This window comes from Spinacia oleracea, chromosome 5, assembly GCF_020520425.1.
Source record: "Spinacia oleracea cultivar Varoflay chromosome 5, BTI_SOV_V1, whole genome shotgun sequence".
Classification (NCBI taxonomy): domain Eukaryota; kingdom Viridiplantae; phylum Streptophyta; class Magnoliopsida; order Caryophyllales; family Amaranthaceae; genus Spinacia; species Spinacia oleracea.
In genome coordinates, this window is record NC_079491.1 from 97626287 (window position 1) to 97645521 (window position 19235).

General features: G+C 41.7%; 1 protein-coding gene, 1 long non-coding RNA gene, 1 other non-coding gene and 1 pseudogene across 3 annotated transcripts; 2 read left to right on the plus strand and 2 right to left on the minus strand.

The window, feature by feature from the left end:
* The first annotated feature begins 3952 nt into the window (after positions 1-3952).
* LOC130462070 (uncharacterized) lies at positions 3953-5511 on the plus strand. Its single transcript, XR_008922202.1, has 3 exons — positions 3953-4103; positions 4224-4324; positions 5004-5511. It is a non-coding gene; the product is annotated as an uncharacterized lncRNA (long non-coding RNA).
* A 2136-nt stretch (positions 5512-7647) lies between these two features.
* LOC130462186 (uncharacterized) lies at positions 7648-7747 on the minus strand (annotated as a pseudogene).
* A 3118-nt stretch (positions 7748-10865) lies between these two features.
* On the plus strand, positions 10866-18686 carry LOC130461720 (uncharacterized; the record flags this gene model as incomplete). Its single annotated transcript, XM_056829901.1, has 3 exons — positions 10866-11906; positions 17022-17321; positions 17415-18686. Coding segments are annotated over exons 1-3 (2613 nt in total), but the record flags the coding sequence as incomplete, so codon positions are not given.
* On the minus strand, positions 14991-15097 carry LOC130462342 (small nucleolar RNA R71). The gene has a single exon (XR_008922438.1). It is a non-coding gene; the product is annotated as a small nucleolar RNA R71 (small nucleolar RNA).
* Positions 18687-19235: the final 549 nt, after the last annotated feature.

Consider the following 19235-nt stretch of genomic DNA (forward strand, 5'->3'; position numbering starts at 1 on the left):
GTTTTAAGCCTTTGTAACCTCCAAATTGGTGACTGAATTAGGAGGCTTTTAGAGCTTTGTAACCACCAATTTTAAAGGCTCTTAATTGGCTTTTAAATGGCTGTTTAAAGCTCTTGTAATCACCGATTTTTAGCTGAGTGTTTAGGCTATTTATAGCCAGCTTGTTGAATGGAATAAAACAACCAATTTTTAAGAATAAACACTTGTTTTAAGTTTACTTTGAATTATTGATTATAATTCAACCTTTTCTTTGTTTTGGACGTGTTTCCTACTCAAAGAGCCAATTGTGAGTCAATAGGTCTTGCCTTTCAATCACGTTTAACGAGCTATAGGTCTAGCTTGTTAATAAACTATCCTTACTCATACAACAAGTTTTAAAACTTGTATCATTTGTGGTATCAGAGCTGCTGTTCGTGATTCTTACGAGCTAAAATGGATTTTGACGATCCTGACTTTCTACAACATCTCCAAGAAGCCTTGAAGAACGTTCGAGATGGGGGATTTCGAAGGCATCCTAGACGTGATCCACTACGGGTTTTGGATAAATTCGAAGTCACGGAATTTCCTGAATTTGTTTGTGGAACAGATCCGGAAGCTTATTTGGAATGGGAGCGCAAGATAGAGCGAATGTTCGATGTCAAGGACATTGATGATGAGAAGCGTTGTAAGTATGCCATATTGAAGCTAGGACGAGGAACTTCATTGTGGTTCGAAGGACTGAAATCCAAGAGAATTCGTGACGGGAAGGAGAAAATCACCTCTTGGGAGTGCCAACAACTCATAGAATAACGACTTATCGTAAAATTGCTGAATTGAGGCAAGGGAAAATGAGTGTGGCTGAATATATTGATGAGTTTGAAAAGTTGTCCTTAATGGGAGAAATTGAGGAGATTGAGGAACAAAAACTGTCTAGATTTTTAAGGGGTTTAAACTACAATATTGCCAATACCGTAGACCTTTATCCATATTCTGATTTTGATACTCTTTATGGACTTTGTTTAAAATTGGAAAACCAAGGGAAGGCAAAATATGGGGTAGGGTCAAGTATAGATGGTAAGGCCAAGTCTTGGTCTAATTCCGAACCTATCTTGAAACCAAACACATCACCTAGTACCGTAGGTTCAAGTAATTCTACGGCTGCCCCAAAATTAGTTAACTCAACCAAAGAAACAAGTATGTCCAAGGTGTGTTGTTTTAAGTGTCAAGGGTTTGGAAATTATCAAAATGCGTGTCCAAATAAACGGGTAGTGACCTTGAGAGAAGCTGTTGAATGCCGTGAGGAGTTGTTCGAAGAGGAGAAGAGGTTGGGGGACATGTTTGTATTTGATGAGAGTGGCGATGAAGAGGAGGAGGAGGGGTATGAGGCTCCAGTTTATGACACAAATCTGGTTCTTAGAGCTCTACAAAGCCAAATTGCATCTATTGATTCGGACCAACGAGATTAGTTGTTTCATACTAAATGTCTAGTGAAAGATAAGTGGTGTAGTGTGATTGTTGATGGGGGGGAGTTGTACCAATGTTTCTTCTAGTGAGATGGTTTCGAAATTAGGCTTAATCACTACAGCCCATCCTAGGCCATACGCACTCCATTGACTCGATGATGGTAATAGTGTGAAGGTGTCGAAACAAGTAAGGGTTGGTTTGACTATGGGTTCGTATGTGGATGAGATTCTTTGTGATGTTATTCCTATGGATGCTTATCATATTTTGTTGGGTCGTCCTTGGCAATTTGATAGGGACGTGGTTCACAAGGGTAGAAGCAACGAGTATGAATCGAGAGACAAAGGCAAGAAAATTGTGCTAAATCCTATGTCATCACAAGCGGTTCGATCCATGAGTGTAAAGAAAAAAAAGAAGCTGAATCTCACCATGTTGGCTAGTGAACGAGAGATTGAGCAAGCTCTAGATCATGGAGAGTTGGTGTATTTGCTCGTGGCTAAGGAAAGTTCAATCAAAGGCCAAAATTGGAAAGAAGGCAGTCCCATTGCCGAGTTGCTTTTTGAGTTCAAGGATGTATTTTCCGACGAATTACCACCAGGTTTACCTCCTATTCGTGGTATTGAACATCAAATTGATCTTGTTCCAGGAACTTCTTTGCCTAATAAGGCTGCTTATCGTTGCAATCCGGAGGAAACAAAGGAGTAGCAAAAACAAATTGATGAACTTGTGAGTCGAGGCTATGTTAGAGAAAGCTTGAGTCCATGTGATGTTCCGGTGTTGCTTGTGCCTAAGAAAGATGGGACATGGCGTATGTGTGTTGATAGTAGGGCTGTGAATAACATTACCATCAAGTATCGTTTTTCAATTCCGAGACTTGATGATATGTTAGATGAGCTCCATGGTTCGAAGTTGTTCTCAAAAATTGATTTGCGGAGTGGTTATCATCAGACTCGGATGCGTGAAGGAGACGAGTGGAAAACGGCTTTCAAGACAAAACATGGTTTGTATGAATGGACCGTCATGCAATTTGGTCTCGCTAATGCTCCTAGTACGTTTATGAGGCTAATGAAGGAAGTGCTTAAATCATTTTTGGGCAGATTTGTTGTGGTATATCTCGATGACATCTTGGTATATAGTAAGAACGAAGAGGAGCATCTGATTCATTTGAGGGATGTTTTTGAAACCCTTAGAACTCAAAAACTACATGGGAAGCTAGAGAAGTGTTCATTCCTTGTTGATAATGTGGTATTCTTGGGCTATGTGGTTTCCAAGGATGGGGTGTCCGTGGATCAGTCCAAGATCGAGGCTATCAAATCATGGCGTAGTCCTAAAACTATAAGTGAGGTGCGTTCATTTCATGGTCTTGCTTCATTTTATATACGTTTTATTCGTGATTTTAGTACCATTACTAGTCCTATTACTAGTTGTTTGAAGAAAGGTGCATTTGTATGGGGAGAGGATGCTCAAAAGGAATTTGATGTAATTAAGGAGAATTTGTATGATGCTCCTATTTTGGCATTGTCGGATTTTTCTCAACCTTTCGAGGTCGAGTGTGATGCTAGTGGTGTGGGAATTGGTGCTGTTTTGGTCCAAGGTAAGCGTCCCAAAGCTTATTTTTCGGAAAAGTTAGGGAGTGCTCGTTTGAATTATTGCACTTATGATAAAGAGTTCTATGCCATTGTTAGATCTTTGGATCATTGGAGTCATTATTTGCTTTCGAGTCACTTTATCTTGCATTCTGATCATGAATCTTTGAAGTATATTAATGGGCAACAAAAATTGATTCCAAGGCATGCTAAATGGGTTCAGTTCTTGCAATCCTTTCATTTTTCTTCGAAGTACAAAGATGGTAAGAGAAATGTGGTGGCTGATGCATTATCACGGAGATATGCTTTTCTTGCTATACTTGATGTTCGTCTATTGGGGTTTGTGACCTTGAAAGACTACTATCGTGATGATGGTGACTTTGGAGTTGCATTTGAGAAATGTGCAGTTGGTGCCTATGGAGAGTACATGTTGCAAGATGGGTTTCTTTTCAAAGGCAATCGTCTTTGTATTCCCAAACACTCAATTTGTGAGCTACTAGTTCGTGAGGCTCGTGGTGGAGAGTTGGCAGGTCACTTTGGCATAGCTAAGACCTTGGAGATATTGAGGGAGCATTTCTTTTGGCCTAAAATGTTGGGCGATGTAACGAACATTGTGGGTAAGTGCGTGACTTGTCATATGGCCAAGAGTTCTTTCAAGCATGGTTTGTACTCACACTAGTAGAGAAAACGTCATTTGCAACTCCCTTTTTGCAACTCACACATTGTGTGAATGCTACGAAAAGTCATTGGTCAACGCGGGTCAAGGATTTAATGATTTTATTTCACCGTTTTTGAACAGTAAACGCTGCGATTTTTTTGAAAAAAAAAATTAAAAAAATACTCGCAGCGCAGCAAGTGAGTGTACGCTAAGAAAAAGGCGTGTAATTGCAACCTCCTCCCAATGTACGCGCTGTGTGACTTTTCTACTTCCTCTCCCTAGAACTCTCCTTCCTCCCCCTAGAACTCTCCTTCCATTTCAAACCCTAGAATTCTATCTCTTTGTTTCGTCCAAATCGTTCAATGGGATTTCGAAAAAGAAGCTTTGATCTGGTTCCTTCCAACTCCCCTCGTGCCAAAGTATATTTCTATCTCTAAATCTCACCATTTTTTTTGCTTTTCTTTCTCATTTGTTGGATATGTTAGTCGATTATTTTGAAATAATGTAATGGGTTCATCTCTTTCGATTTTGTGTTAAAGTTTCAACCCCGATCTACAGAGAGATAAAGAGATGGCGGATGAGAGAGAGGACGTCGAACTCGTACTTTTCTTGAAGTTCTACCTTCACTTCGTCAATTGTGGTAGGGTTTCAATTCTTAAACTCTTTGTTTTCTTCGATTTTAAGTGATTTATGATGTTTGGCTGATTTGATTTGTTAACTTTTGGGGATTTATTGTTCTTTTTAGTTGTTAATTTGATGTAAAGGGGTTTGTTAATTGAGAGACTGGATCTGGTAATTTAGGGGTTAGTTTTTTTTAAATGTTTCAGTCGAATTTATTGATTTGGAGTCAAATTGGTTCAGATTATTTGGAATTCACAATATGTTTAGTTGTTTGATTTTCCTACGGAAATTTGTCATGATGCAAGCATTTTGTATATGTTTATGATTTAACTTGCTATCAAATAATTGAGTGCAATGAGTCTCAAATTGTTCAAAAAATTTACCCAAATCTGCAAGAGAAATATTCCGTCTAATCTTATGAAGTATTCCTACAACATTTTTACCGAGACATTTTTTCATGGGAAGGAACCTGGGTGGAGCCTGGTGTGATTCACTGTTCTAGTCGCTGTAATGATGGATTTGAAACCTAGCAGGTGACCCTTTTTTCTTTGCTTTCTTATTCATGTCTGCAACTCTGCATTACCACATTTAAAGGCTAAATTTTTGGTATAGTTCCAAATCAAAGAGAATTACAGGTTAATTCTCTTGGATTGTTGATATGCTCATTTGGGAATCTTGCAAGTGATTTTTGTGTGCAGATTGTTATTGAATATTCAGAAGAATGGAGTTCACGGATGCTTATAAGCAGACTGGGCCCTGCTGTTTTTCTCCCAATGCTCGCTACATTGCTGCTGCAGTTGATTATCGTCTGGTGATTCGAGACGCTCGGTCATTTAAGGTGCTATAGTTGTCAATTTGCTATTTTTTTCATTTTCTACTTACTATTTCTAGACTTATGTACTGGAATGTTAGTTTCTCGTTCCCGCAAACTGTTTCTTTGGCTCTATTCTAAGTTCTGATCACTTTGTACTTCTTCATTAAAGGTTAAACAAATTGTAAGGATATTGAGAAGTTAGAACTTGGGAACGTTTATGACTTTATAAAGTATCATTTTTGTTACTGGTGCTTACTTGTATGGGTGTATAATTACAGTCTTCCACTTAATCTATGTTAACATTTGAGAAGATATGAAAATAGATTGGGTTACAAGACTCTCCCATAAATTAAGAGGAGAATTTGGACCACGTACAAGCCTAAGTTCATGCACTTATAGCAGTTGGACCCTGTATACCTTTGTTTATAAAATATTATCTATTTATTGATATGTGCGTTTTATATAGTGTTTCACCCCCGTCCCTTAGTACTTTTATGCGTCAAATGAGCTCTTAGGAGCCGTTTTTAGTACTAATATGCTTTATTGAGTGTGCCTTGAGTTTCAGGTTTTGATTATGAGAAATTGGTCTTTTTAAGACCCGTTTCATGTTGATTTAGGCCACTACTCGAGCCCGACGAAGTTCGGGACCTTTATCGTCGACTTTCGGGAGCCTTAGATGCTTATGGTTGAGCCCCGAGAGTTAGACTCGGTGATATGGGCGAAGGATGTTGAAGATTGCAAATCGCCCTGTGAGCTGAGGGCGAAATGCGACCATCGGGCGGAATTAAAAGACTTTTGAAGCTATCTACACGCGCCCGATCGGGCGCAGCTCGCCCGGTCCGGATCGGGCGCCCATCAGAAGCAATATGGACACTTCGCAAACCGCCCGATCGGGCCGACTATCGAGCACTTCGCCCGATCGGGCGACGCCAACCTCTGCAGCTTCTTCGCGAGTTTTATTTCCGTCTTTTAGGATTAATTTAGGCAAACTATATAAGCTTAGCTCTTATATTTTTAGGAACACCTTTTATTTTAAGTTTTGAACCTTAGTTTTTTTTCCTTAGCTTATTATTCTCTCAAATTTGTTCCAACACTTAGTTTTATTTTCAATCAAAAATTCAAGCTTTCATTATCCATTGTTCTTCAATTAGGTATTGTTTCTTGTTCTAATTTAGTTTATTGCTTTAATCATGTTTTCTATTATGTTAATTGCTTTGTTATTTATTATCATGAGTGAGTAGTTTAATTTCTAGGGTTTAGGGGATCCATGAATGCATGATTGGGATTATATGTGGACATGATATTTGGTTGATTGATTATAATTTCTATAGCTTATTATTATTGCTCGTCAATTCTGTTCGGCCGGACTATTTTGATTTGAGTTTGATTAACCTTAGATTATGCGCCGAGAGGTATAAATCTGATGTTTTTTGGTCTGTGGCTATTAGATAGGAATTATTTCTAGTACGTAGCGAGAGCCCGCTAGTTGTTCTATCCTAAGGAATTCATAAGATTCGAGAGATGCATGATTTTCTAGTTATGATTGTTAATTGATTGTTATTGTCCGTTGTCCAATCCCGGTCTGTGTTTATGGTGAACCGCTGCCCTAGATTCTTTTAATATTGTTATTTTCCGATTTGATTATTTGCCTTAGGTTAATATACAAACCAATCCAACTCTTTGTTACCAGTAGTCTAGATTAGTTAATTAATAGTAGAAGAACGCTGTTTCCCTGTGGATACGATCCCTGCTTCCCTTGCTATATTTTTAGTTGGTGAACGTTAGGTTTATCTTTGATAGGAGTGCGATTTAGCTTGTCAAATTTTTTGCGCCGTTGCCGGGGAAACGATTTTATTTTCTGTTATTAGTTGTTTTTCCTAGATTATTGTTTGTTACTTCTCAAGGGACTCCCGTTCCTTGAGACCGGATCTCACGACTGTTTTCTAGTTTTTGCTTGTTTATGCCCAGGACTGTCCATACCAGCGATCTGACTTCGTTCGATCCTGAACCTGAATGGACCTTTCGTAGACGGCGTAGATTCGTTGAACAGTTGAGAGACTATTCTAACTCTGAATCCGACTATCTGATTAGCAATCTATTCCATACAGATTCAGAGATGGGTGACCAAGCACCACCACCGCCACCCCCACTTGTGCCAAGGCTTATAGACTACTCTAAACCAAGTCTGCCTATGCTTCCCAAGGAAATCATGCCTTCCATTGCGGTCGAGAATTTCAAGATCGAACCCCAGCTGATAAACATGATTGAGAGACACCAATTCGGTGGGGAAAAGGGTGAAGATCCTAATCTCCATATTCAGTCTTTCCTTCAGTATTGTGCCACCATTAAGCAGAAGCATTTAACACCGGAGCAGACTATGGAGATTCTCTTTCCATTTTCATTGAGTGGGAAGGCAAAGCTATGGATTAATAGTCTCAACCGCGCAGCTATGAAAATCACCGATTGGAATTCTTTGGCCCTTGCATTCTATGTTAAATATTTCCCACCTGAGAAGACAACTCGTCTAAGGGGTCAGATATTAGGTATCTCTCAACAAGCAGATGAGAGTTTGTTCGAGGTTTGGGAAAGATTAAAGGACTTGCAAAGAGAGTGCCCACACCATGGTTTGGATGACTGGTTCCTGGTTCAACAGTTCTATAATGGTCTGGGTAATGAGTCTAGGTGTCTTTTGGATTCCGCTGCCAGTGGGAGATTTATGCAACTGGAGGTGCCTAGAGCTTTAGAGGTGACTGAGGAGATGTCCATACATAGTGCCCAATATGGGAATCCTAGAGGTTTTGCCGATCGGGGTGTTAAGCATGAGATGAATTCTATTGAACAGCTTACTGCTCAGCTAACTGCCCTACATCACAAGCTAGATAATATACAGATCGCATCCTCCCAATCCACCCAACATGCTAGTGTCGCTGCAATGAGTGCCCAATCTGTCAATGTCTGTAATAGTTGTGGGATGCAAGGCCATTATGCACAAGAATGCCAGAGCTCTATCAAACAATGCAATGCATTCCAATCCTACAAGCAGAACAATCCGTACTCCAACTCTTACAACAAGGGGTATAAAAACAACCCCCTACTATCATATAGGAGTACTAATGTCCAGAACCCCCATCAGATTCAACACCCTACACCACCACAACAATAGTACCAACCGCGGAGTAACTACAACCCGCAGCCTAGTGGACCACCTGGTTTTCCTCCACAACCTCAACCCACACAACCTGATCCCATGCTTGTAGAGATGAGGAATATGATGTTGGAATTGCAGAGATCTCTGAGCGAAAAGGATGCCAAAATCGATGCCCTCACTGCTCATAACAAGATCATGGATAAACAGTTAGCACAAATGGCTACTACTCTTGCAGAAAGATCCAAAGGTCAACTCCCTTCACATCCTGTGACTAGAGAGTCTGTAAATGCTGTCACTTTGCGGAGTGGATATGAGTATGATGGCCCGCCTATGACCATTGAAGAAGAGGTTGAAGTATCTGTCAGTGGTACTGTGCCAAGAGAAAGTGAAAAGGTGGTCAAGGAGAAGGAAGCTGACACAAGGGTTGAGAAGAAAGTTGAGATACAAGTTCCACCTATCAAACTTCCCTTCCCTCACCGTCAGCTAAAGAACAAGCTAGACAAGCAGTTTGGTAAGTTCTTAGAAGTGGTAAAGAATCTGCAGGTAACAGTCCCCTTCACTGAATTAATTACTCAAGTACCTGCATATGCTAAATACATGAAAGACATCTTGACTAGGAAGAGAGCATTCAGTGAGGTGGAGACTGTTGCATTTACTAAAGAATGTAGTGCCTTACTACAGAATAAGTCTCCACCCAAGTTGAAGGACCCTGGGAGTTTCTTTATCCCGTGTAATATTGGCAACCTCTTTATTGACAAAGCCTTATGTGATTTAGGTGCCAGTGTTAGTGTCATGCCCCTGTCTGTATGTACTAAGTTGAACATGGGTGATTTAAAAGTTACCAACATAACTCTGCAAATGGCTGATAGATCTGTAAAATACCCCCTAGGTGTTCTAGAAGATGTGCCTGTTAGAGTAGGTAAATTTTTTATCCCTGTTGATTTTGTTGTGTTGTACATGGAAGAGGACAGGCAGATTCCTATTATTCTAGGTCGACCTTTCCTACACACTGCAGGGGCAATCATAGATGTCAAGAATGGCAAGCTGACCTTAAATGTGGGGGATGACAAGGTTACTTTCAATTTAACCCATGTTGCTAAGAGCCCTATGGTAGAGGAGTCATGTTTGGGAGTCAATGTTTCTAGTGATCATTTTAATACTAAATTGACTCATACTAACTCCAACAATCCTTCGGAAAAAGAGCATGTTTCAAATTGTTTTGCAGGTGGAGGTAATCGGAGTATGAACTTTTCGGCATGGGTTCGAAGGGAAGCACGATTTGATGATGGTGAGACCCGAAAGGTCGAAAGCTCGGAGAACGGTGGGCACCGCATTCATGATCGAGGTCGTGGTCTATCACTTCCCGCGCCACATAGCTCATCCAAGGCAATTGATTTGACACCAGATGGCACCATCTTTGGTGCCCCCATTCGATGAGTTGTCGTGGCTCTCATCCCCTTCCTTTCGTTGTCTGTGCATAAACTGAGATTGTGTAATGGGGACATTACACCAATCTAATAGGGGATGAGTACTTAACTATCCATTTATTGCTTTCCGTAGTGTACTTTATGCTTTCGTTTTGTGTGTTTTAGTATAATTTTTGATCAAGTGTGTGATTCAGTGTAGTCTTTGGTGTTGGAGACGCGAGATGAGGGTATTTTACGGTTTTGGTGTTTAATGTTATGCAGGTCTAAGGCTCCAAGCTCGAAAAAGTTGAATTTAAGCTGAAACGGAGCAGCCTGAGTTTCGCCCGATCAGCATCGGGCGAGGAGCGCCCGATCGGGCGCGTGTCGATTCAAAGGAAAATTTGGGAAATCGCCCGACCGGGCGAAAGTGGCCCGATCGACACAAAAAGCGAGTGAAATGCCCGATCGGGCGAACTTCCGCCCGATCGGGCGGTTGGTGATGACGTCATTCCAAGGATAGGGAAGGATGCTAGGCTGGAAAAAGTCGAAATAAATGGGTTTCGCGAATCGCCCGACCCGCATCGGGCGAGGTGCGCCCGATCGGGCGCGCACAGATTCAAGGAAATTAATCAAAAACCGCCCGATCGGGCGAGCTGTTGCCCGATCGGGCGAAATGCGATTTCAGCGATTAAGAAGCACGGGCTGCTCACCTTCCTCATTCTTTTCTTCATCTTCAACCTTATTTTCTCTCTCTTCCTCCATTAAACCCCAACTCTCACAAACTTCAATCCCTCATATCTCCCTCAAATCTCCACCAAATTCAACACTCTTTACATCAAAATCTTTTCCTCATCATCCTCTACAACCTATACCCAACAAATTTAAGTTTACTCCACTCTCCACCAAACCCCCAAATTCAACCAAAAAACTCAAAACACCACCAAAAATTCAGATTTTCACCATGGCTAACCGACCAAGGAGGAGTTGCACCACACAACCAAGGAACCAACATGAGGCTTCCACAAGCCGAGCTCGGGAGCCGACACCACCACCTCCACCTCCCCAATTCGAAGCCGATGAGGACTTCCCGGATGTCATCTTTGCTACGGAGTGGCAACGAGACAGATTCATCCACCTCAAGAAGAGGGAGGTAATACCCACTCGTTTTATTTGTCAAAGGTCTTTGCATGCAATGGGTATTGAGAGTGATGTAAAACGTCTTTTTCATGGTGTCGATATGAAGGATATGTATAGTATGTTGCGTCTCACCTTTAGGCGTATAACTTTGGAATTTCTGAGTTCGTTGGCTTTGCGTAGAGATGGTTATAGAACTGTGTCGGCGGTTCAGTTTCGCTTGATGAACCGTAATGTTACCATGAGTATAGCTGATTTCGGTGGGATTTTTGGTTTGTCCACCGCCTATAGTAGGAAACCTGGTAGTGCACATAACAACTGTACAATGTGGGGAAAGCTGACGGGTAATGATAATCCCGGTAGTATGCAACACTTGCATGCTTCCAAAATACAACACCCCGTCCCTATTGTTTTCTACCGGTTTCTGGGGTTCACAATTTTTGGTAGAGAGGAGAACCAAAATGTTAGGAGTACTGAGCTAGAAATTTTAGGTGGCTATGTTTTAGAAGGGGAAGAGAGGTATAAAATGAACCTAGCACATCATATGGCCTCCCAACTCTTTTCTATAGCCACTAGTACGCACACTACTCGCATTACCGTTGGTGGGTTGATCACCCACATTGCCATGGCCACAGTTAACTTTGTTGAGGCTAACCAAACCCCGGTTTTGGGTAGCAACTTACTTGATTTGGCCTACTTTGCTGGACTTCGTCGCCTACAGGGGGAGCATGGGTTGTTTAGGCCGGGTGCCATGTGGTGGGTGTTCGAGGGTAACAGGCTTTTTACTTTACCTGACCCTCAGGGCCGCACCCATTTCAGAGCCGGCCAAGCTCATTATTTATATACTAGATTTGAGGATGAGCCGCAGCCTAACCCGCAGCCCCAGCCTGACCCACAGCCAGAGCCCCACCAGTCCGAGCCTGAGCCTCGCACCTACTTTAGGAGGGGACGTCGACGGGATGAGGGGAGGCCACAGGATAGGCCTGCACTAGAGGAGGAGCAGGGGTCCATTCATGAGAGGTTGGGCAGACTTGAGCTCGGTTTCCATGAGTTCGCGGCTTATCACCAGAGGACCATGTTCCCTTTCTATGATCAGTATGTCAGGCAGGGCTACATTGCCCCAGATGCTCAGCACCCTTCCTGGTTTACCTATCATGCGGAGGGATATGGAGCTCCCGGTGCCATGGGTACTTTCACACCCACCCACTACGGTGGGTTTGGAGCAGGCACTAGCGGTTTTGGCGGTCGGGGAGGTGATGATGGCCAAGGCCATCAGTGATGCTGAGGAGGATCGAGATGGTTCGATACCCTTTGAGCCAATGAGGACATTGTTTGATTTAGCTCGGGGGGGTGTTTCACTCACTTGTACATATTAGGTATGTTTTTCCTTTTATTTTTGCATTTACTTATTTTTGTGTTCTTATTTTGGTGTGTTTAATGTTTACTAGAGTAGTTTATTGCTTTGAAAAAAAAATACAAAAATACGTTCCGATGAATACAATATCATGCTTCCCTGTGCCCCTTGAACGAAAATTGTTTTGATTCTTGGTATTTGATGATGGGCAATGTAGATGTGTTAGCCATGATTTGATATTTGATTGCTTTGATACCTTAACATGAGTCAACTTCGACTAACTATTTGTGGAGTTGGTGCTCGACTAGTTGACTTGGTTAGGATGTGTGATAGCTTCCTGGTGTGTCATTGATTTTGAGTATTGGTTTGCAACTGTTAGTAGTGTTTTATGACTCATATACATGCACATTGTGGAGGACGAAGGCATTTTTTCTATTTAGGTAGCCTTCAGATGAATATAGATACATTTTTTCCCTCTTTTTCTACCCATGTTGTGCTTGTGCCTTTTATTCGGTGACTAACCACATTACAAACCCATGAATTCCCCATTGGTTACTGGTCCCGAGCCTAGCTTGGGGGAGCTTATAGTAGTGAGGTGATGGAGTTGTAGTGTGGTGTATTTTTTGAGCATTTTGAGTGTGGAAAAAGGAGTTCGTCTCATCATGGTTTTTGTTGAAAATGAGTTGAAAATGGAAGAGATGAAAGAACAAAATAAATGTGAAGGTTTCTAAAAGAAAAAAAAAAAAAAGAGAGATTGAAAAAGAAAAGAAAGAGAAAGAAATCTATTACTCCCATAAAGAGTTCAAAGCATTGTTTCAATCAAGTTTTGCAAATTCATTATTCTTAGGAGTGATTGGTTATAATTGTGAAAAAGGCAAGAAAGTATGGTGTTGGTTGATATATGCGTTTTATATAGAGTTTTTACCCCCGTCCCTTAGTACTTTTATGTATCAAACGTGCTCTTAGGAGCCGTTTCTAGTACTAATGTGTGTTATTGAGTGTGCCTTGAGTTTCAGGTTTGATTATGAGAAATTGGTCGTTTTAGATCCGTTTCATTGTTAATCAAGGCCACTATATGAGTCCGAGAAATTCGGGACCTCCATCGTCGACTTTCGGGAGCCTTAGATGCTTATGGTTGAGCCCTGGGAGTTAGACTTGGTGATATGGGCGAGATACATTGAAGATTGCAAATCGCCCTGGAAGCTGAGGGCGAAATGCAACCATCGGGCGTAATTATAAGCAAGCCAAGTTCATCAACGCGCGCCCGATCGGGCGCAGCTCGCCCGATCCGGATCGGGCGGTCAATTTGGAGGCTTTGTGGAGATTTCGCAATCCGCCCGATTGGGCGGATTTTGGCCCGATCGGGCCGACTATCGAGTGATTCGCCTGATTGGGCGAAGTGTCGCCCGATCGGGCGACGCCAACCTCCAGCAGTTTTTCGCGTTTTTAATTCCGTTTTTAGGCCTTATTTTGGCAAAACTATATAAGCAAAGTTGTTTTATTTTTTAGGATCATCTTATTTTCCAGCACTAAACCCTTAGTTTATTTTTCTAAGTTTTATTTCCTCTCTACATTAATTCAAACACTTTGTTCGATTTATATAAAAACACAAGCTTTCAATTTCCATTGTTCGAGAATTAGGTACTGCTTCTTACTTTAATTTATTCTATTGCTTTGATCATGTTTTCTATTATGTTAATCGCTTTGTTATTAGTTATCATGAGTGAGTAGTTTAATTTCTAGGGTTTAGGGGATCCATGAATGCATGATTGGGATTATATGTGGACTTGATTATTTGATTGATTGATTATAATTTCTATAGCTTATTATTATTGCTCATCAATTCTGTTCGGCCGGACTATGTTGATTTGAGTTTGATTAACCTTAGATTATGCGCCGAGAGGTATAAATCTGATGTTTTTGGTCTGTGGCTATTAGATAGGAATTATTTCTAGTACGTAGCGAGAGCCCGCTAGTTGTTCTATCCTAAGGAATTCATAAGATTCGAGAGATGCATGTTTTCCTAGTTATGATTGTTAATTAATTGTTATTGTCCGTTGTCCAATCCCGGTCTGCATTTATGGTGAACCGCTGCCCTAGATTCCCTTAATATTGTTATATTCCAGTTTGATTATTTGCCTTAGCTTAATATACAAACCAATCCAATTCTTTGTTACCAGTAGTCTAGATTAGTTAATTAATAGTAGAAAGAACATTGTTTCCCTGTGGATACGATCCCTGCTTCCCTTTCTATATTATTAGTTGGTGAACGTTAGGTTTATCTTTGATAGGAGTGCGATTTAGCCTGTCAAATTTTGGCGCCGTTGCCGGGGAAACGGTTTTATTTTCTGTTGTTGATTGATTATCCTAGATTATTGTTTGTTACTACTCAAGGAACTCACGTTCCTTGAGACCGGATCTCACATAGAGATGGGTGATGAAAATCTGATACCGCCACCTACCCCACGGCTTACGGACTATTCTAAGCCAAGTCTGTCCGTGCTGCCAAAGGCGATCATGCCTTCTATTGCAGCTGAGACCTTCAAGATTGAGCCCGCATTGATTAACATGATCGAGAGACGCCAGTACGGTGGGGAACCAGGTGAAGATCCGAATCTTCACATTCAGTCCTTTATCCAATATTGCTCCACCATCAAGCAAAAGGGATTGACTCCGGAGCAGACTATGGAGATACTTTTCCCGTTCTCTTTGATTGGGAAAGCTAAACTGTGGATTAATGGGTTGAATCGGGCGGCTTTGAAAATCAATAATTGGGAATCCTTGGCTCTTGCTTTTTATGTTAAATATTTTCCACCTGAGAAAACGGCTTGTCTGAGGGGTCAGATATTAGGTATCTCACAACAAGCGGATGAGAGTTTGTTCGAGGTTTGGGAGAGATTCAAGGATTTGCAAAGAGAATGCCCGCACCATGGTTTGGAAGATTGGTTCTTGATTCAGCAGTTTTATAATGGTCTGGGCAATGAGTCTAGATGTTTGTTGGATTCAGCTGCCAGTGGGAGGTTCATGCAACTTGAGGTGCCTAGAGCTATGGAGGTGATTGAGGAGATAGCCATTCACAATGCCCAGTATGGAAATCCTAGAGGTCTATCTAACAGGGGTGGTAAGCATGATTTAAATTCTATTGAACAATTAACTGCCCAATTGACTGCTTTACATTATAAATTCGATAATATGCAAGCGGCCAATGCTCAATCTGCCCAACCTGTTAGTGTAGCTGCTATGAGTGCCCAACCTACTACTATTTGTGAAAGTTGTGGAATGTCTGGTCATTATGCACAGGAATGTAGAAGCTCTATTGAACAATGTAATGCTTTTCAATCCTACAAACAAAACAACCCATTCTCCAACTCTTACAATGAGGGCTACAAAAATAACCCTCTGCTTTCCTACAGTAGCAACAACATCCAAAACCCTCACCAAGTTCAACATCCACCACCACAACCATATCAACCCCCACACCAACAATCTTACCAACCCCGAAACAACTACAACCAACAGTCTAGTGGGCCACCTGGGTTCTCTAGACAACACACATCACCCCCACAACCACAACCTCAAGCCACACAGCCTGACCCTATGCTAGTAGAGATGAGAAACATGATGCTACAAATGCAAAAATCTCTAAGTGAAAAGGATGCAAAAATCGATGCTCTTACTGCTCATAACAAGATCATTGATACACAGTTGGCACAGATGGCTACTACTATTGCAGGGAGGCCACCAGGCCAACTTCCTTCACAGCCCAAAAATAGGGAGTCTGCTAATGCAATTACATTGAGGAGTGGTAGGGATTATGATGGTCCTTCTATGCCGGTTGAGGTTGATTCCGGGGTGTCTGCTAGTGATCTGGTCAGTGAGGAAATCCCGAAGATAGTTATGGGTGAAAAGGAACTAGCTGAAAAGATAGTCAATGAGAATGAGGCTACAACTGCGGTTAAGAAGGGGGCGGATATACAAGTACCACCTATTGCACTCCCCTTCCCAAACCGACAACTCAAGAATAAGCTAGACAAGCAGTTTGGCAGATTCTTGGAAGTGGTCAAAAATTTGCAGGTAACGGTTCCTTTTACTGAATTAATTTTACAAGTTCCTGCTTATGCTAAATTCATGAAGGATATTTTGACCAGAAAACGTGCTTTTTGTGAGGTAGAGACTGTAGCTTTCACTGAGGAATGTAGTGCTTATTTGCAAAACAAGTCTCCACCTAAACTTAAGGACCCCGGGAGTTTTTCCATCCCATGTAACATTGGCACCGTATTTATTGATAAAGCTTTATGTGATCTAGGTGCTAGTGTGTCTGTCATGCCTTTGTCTGTCTGTACTAAACTGAATATGGGTGAGCTTAAGGTTACCAATATCACTCTACAAATGGCCGACCGTTCTGTCAAATACCCCTTAGGTGTTTTAGAGGACGTCCCTGTTAGAGTAGGTAAATTCTATATACCTGTGGACTTTGTAGTATTAGACATGCAGGAGGATTCTCAAATTCCCATAATCTTAGGTAGACCCTTCCTTCATACGGCGGGGGCGGTAATTGATGTTAAAAGTGGGAAATTGACATTGTCTGTTGGGGATGATAAGGTGACTTTTAATCTGAATAGTGCCTTAAAAAGTCCCATGCTAGAGGAGGAACAATGCTATCGCATAGATGTAGTCGATTTTATTACTCGTGATAACGTCTCCCAAGTTCTCGAAAGAGACCCTTTGGAGGCAGTGCTTTGTTGTGAGTCTTCTGCAGGTGATAGCAGTTCTTGGAGTGCTGAAGTGGATGCTCTGGAGTTGGCTCTTAATGGTGGAGAATCTGAGCCGGAGAGCACCAAATTGAAGAGGTTAGTTCGGCCGGTTTGTTCTGTTAAAGAGGTAAAGAAACCCGAACTTAAACCTCTTCCTGCTAACCTTAAGTATGCGTTTTTAGATAATGAACAACTTTGCCCTGTGATCGTCAGTACTGCACTTGATGCAGGCCAGTTATCCCAACTTCTTATTGTGTTGAAAAGGCACAAAAAGGCCATTGGGTACAGTATTGATGATTTAAAGGGTATTAGCCCCGACTTTTGTATGCATAGGATACATCTAGATGAAAATCATAAACCATGCATTCAACCCCAGCGTCGTTTGAACCCTGTCATGCAAGATGTTGTAAAAGCTGAAGTTATGAAATTGCTTGATGCGGGTATAGTGTATGCTGTGTCTGATTCTAAGTGGGTGAGTCCCGTTCAGGTAGTGCCTAAGAAAGGGGGGACAACTGTGGTGAGAAATGAAAAAAATGAGTTGATACCAACTAGGGTAGTCACAGGTTGGCGCATGTGCATTGATTATAGGCGTCTTAATGTTGCTACTAAAAAGGACCATTTTCCCCTTCCCTTCATTGATCAAATGTTAGAAAGGCTAGCCTGTCACAAGTTTTTCTGTTATCTGGATGGTTATTCTGGTTTCTTTCAAATTCCCATACATCCAGACGACCAGGAAAAGACCACCTTCACCTGCCCCTATGGTACCTTTGCATATCGTAGGATGCCTTTTGGTCTGTGTAATGCACCTGCTACTTTCCAACGTTGCATGATGAGTATCTTTTCTGATTTTATTGAGTCTATCATGGAAGTGTTTATGGATGATTTTAGCGTCTATGGTACTTCTTTTGATTCTTGCTTGCTAAATCTGACTAAAGTTTTGAAAAGATGTGAAGAGTGCAATTTAGTCTTGAACTGGGAAAAGTGTCATTTCATGGTTACTGAAGGGGTAGTTTTGGGACATTTGATATCTAATAAGGGCATTCAGGTGGATCGAGCTAAGGTCCAAGTGATTGAACAATTACCCCCTCCAGTTAATGTGAAGGGTGTTAGAAGTTTTCTTGGTCATGCGGGGTTTTATCGCCGCTTTATCAAGGATTTCTCTAAAATTGTTAAACCACTTACCCAGCTCCTTCTCAAGGATGCCCCGTTTGTGTTTACTGATGCTTGTCTTGAAGCCTTTGACAGGATTAAACAGGCACTGATTTCGGCTCCCACCATCCGTTCTCCCGAATGGGATATTCCGTTTGAGATAATGTGTGATGCAAGTGATTATGCAGTTGGGGCAGTGCTGGGTCAGAGAAAGGAGAAGGTTTTACATGCCATCTATTATGCAAGTAAGACCTTGGATGAAGCTCAAGTTAATTATGCAACTACTGAGAAGGAGCTTCTAGCTATAGTCTATGCCTTGGATAAATTCCGCACCTATCTGATTGGATCCAAGGTGATAGTCTATACTGACCATGCGGCCCTTAAGTATCTGCTCTCTAAGAAGGAAGCCAAGCCTAGGCTTATTCGATGGATACTACTGCTACAGGAGTTCGATCTAGAGATCCGCGACAAGAAAGGGGCTGAGAATGTGGTTGCAGATCACTTGTCTAGATTGAGGTATGACGATGGTAAGGGATCTACACCGATTGATGATTCATTTCCGGATGATCATTTACTTGCACTTGCCAGTCAGTCACCATGGTTCGCAGATTTTGCTAACTACATTGTAGGTAGAATTCTTCCGGCCGATCTTTCATATCAACAGAAGAAGAAATTCCTACATGATGTCCGGTTCTACTTTTGGGACGATCCTTATTTGTTTCGTGAGACTGCTGAAGGGTTATACAAGCGTTGTATTCCAGAATGGGAAGTTCAAGGTGTTATCAGTAGGTGTCATTCTTCACCTTATGGTGGCCACCATGGATCGTCGAAAACAAACGCTAAGCTGTCACAATGTGGTTTTTACTGGCCTACTATGTTCAAAGATGCACAGGCTTTTATTATGGCTTGTGATGCGTGCCAGAGGGCCGACACTATTTCGAGGAGGTATGAGATGCCACAGAACGGGATCCTTGAGGTTGAGATTTTCGATGTGTGGGGAATTGATTATATGGGACCATTCCCATCGTCCAAGGGTAACTTGTATATCCTTGTTGCTGTAGATTATGTGTCAAAGTGGGTGGAAGCCGTTGCCTCACCTACTAACGATGCTAAGACAGTCATCTCCCTGTTCAAGAAGATCATTTTTCCTAGATTTGGGGTTCCGCGCGCT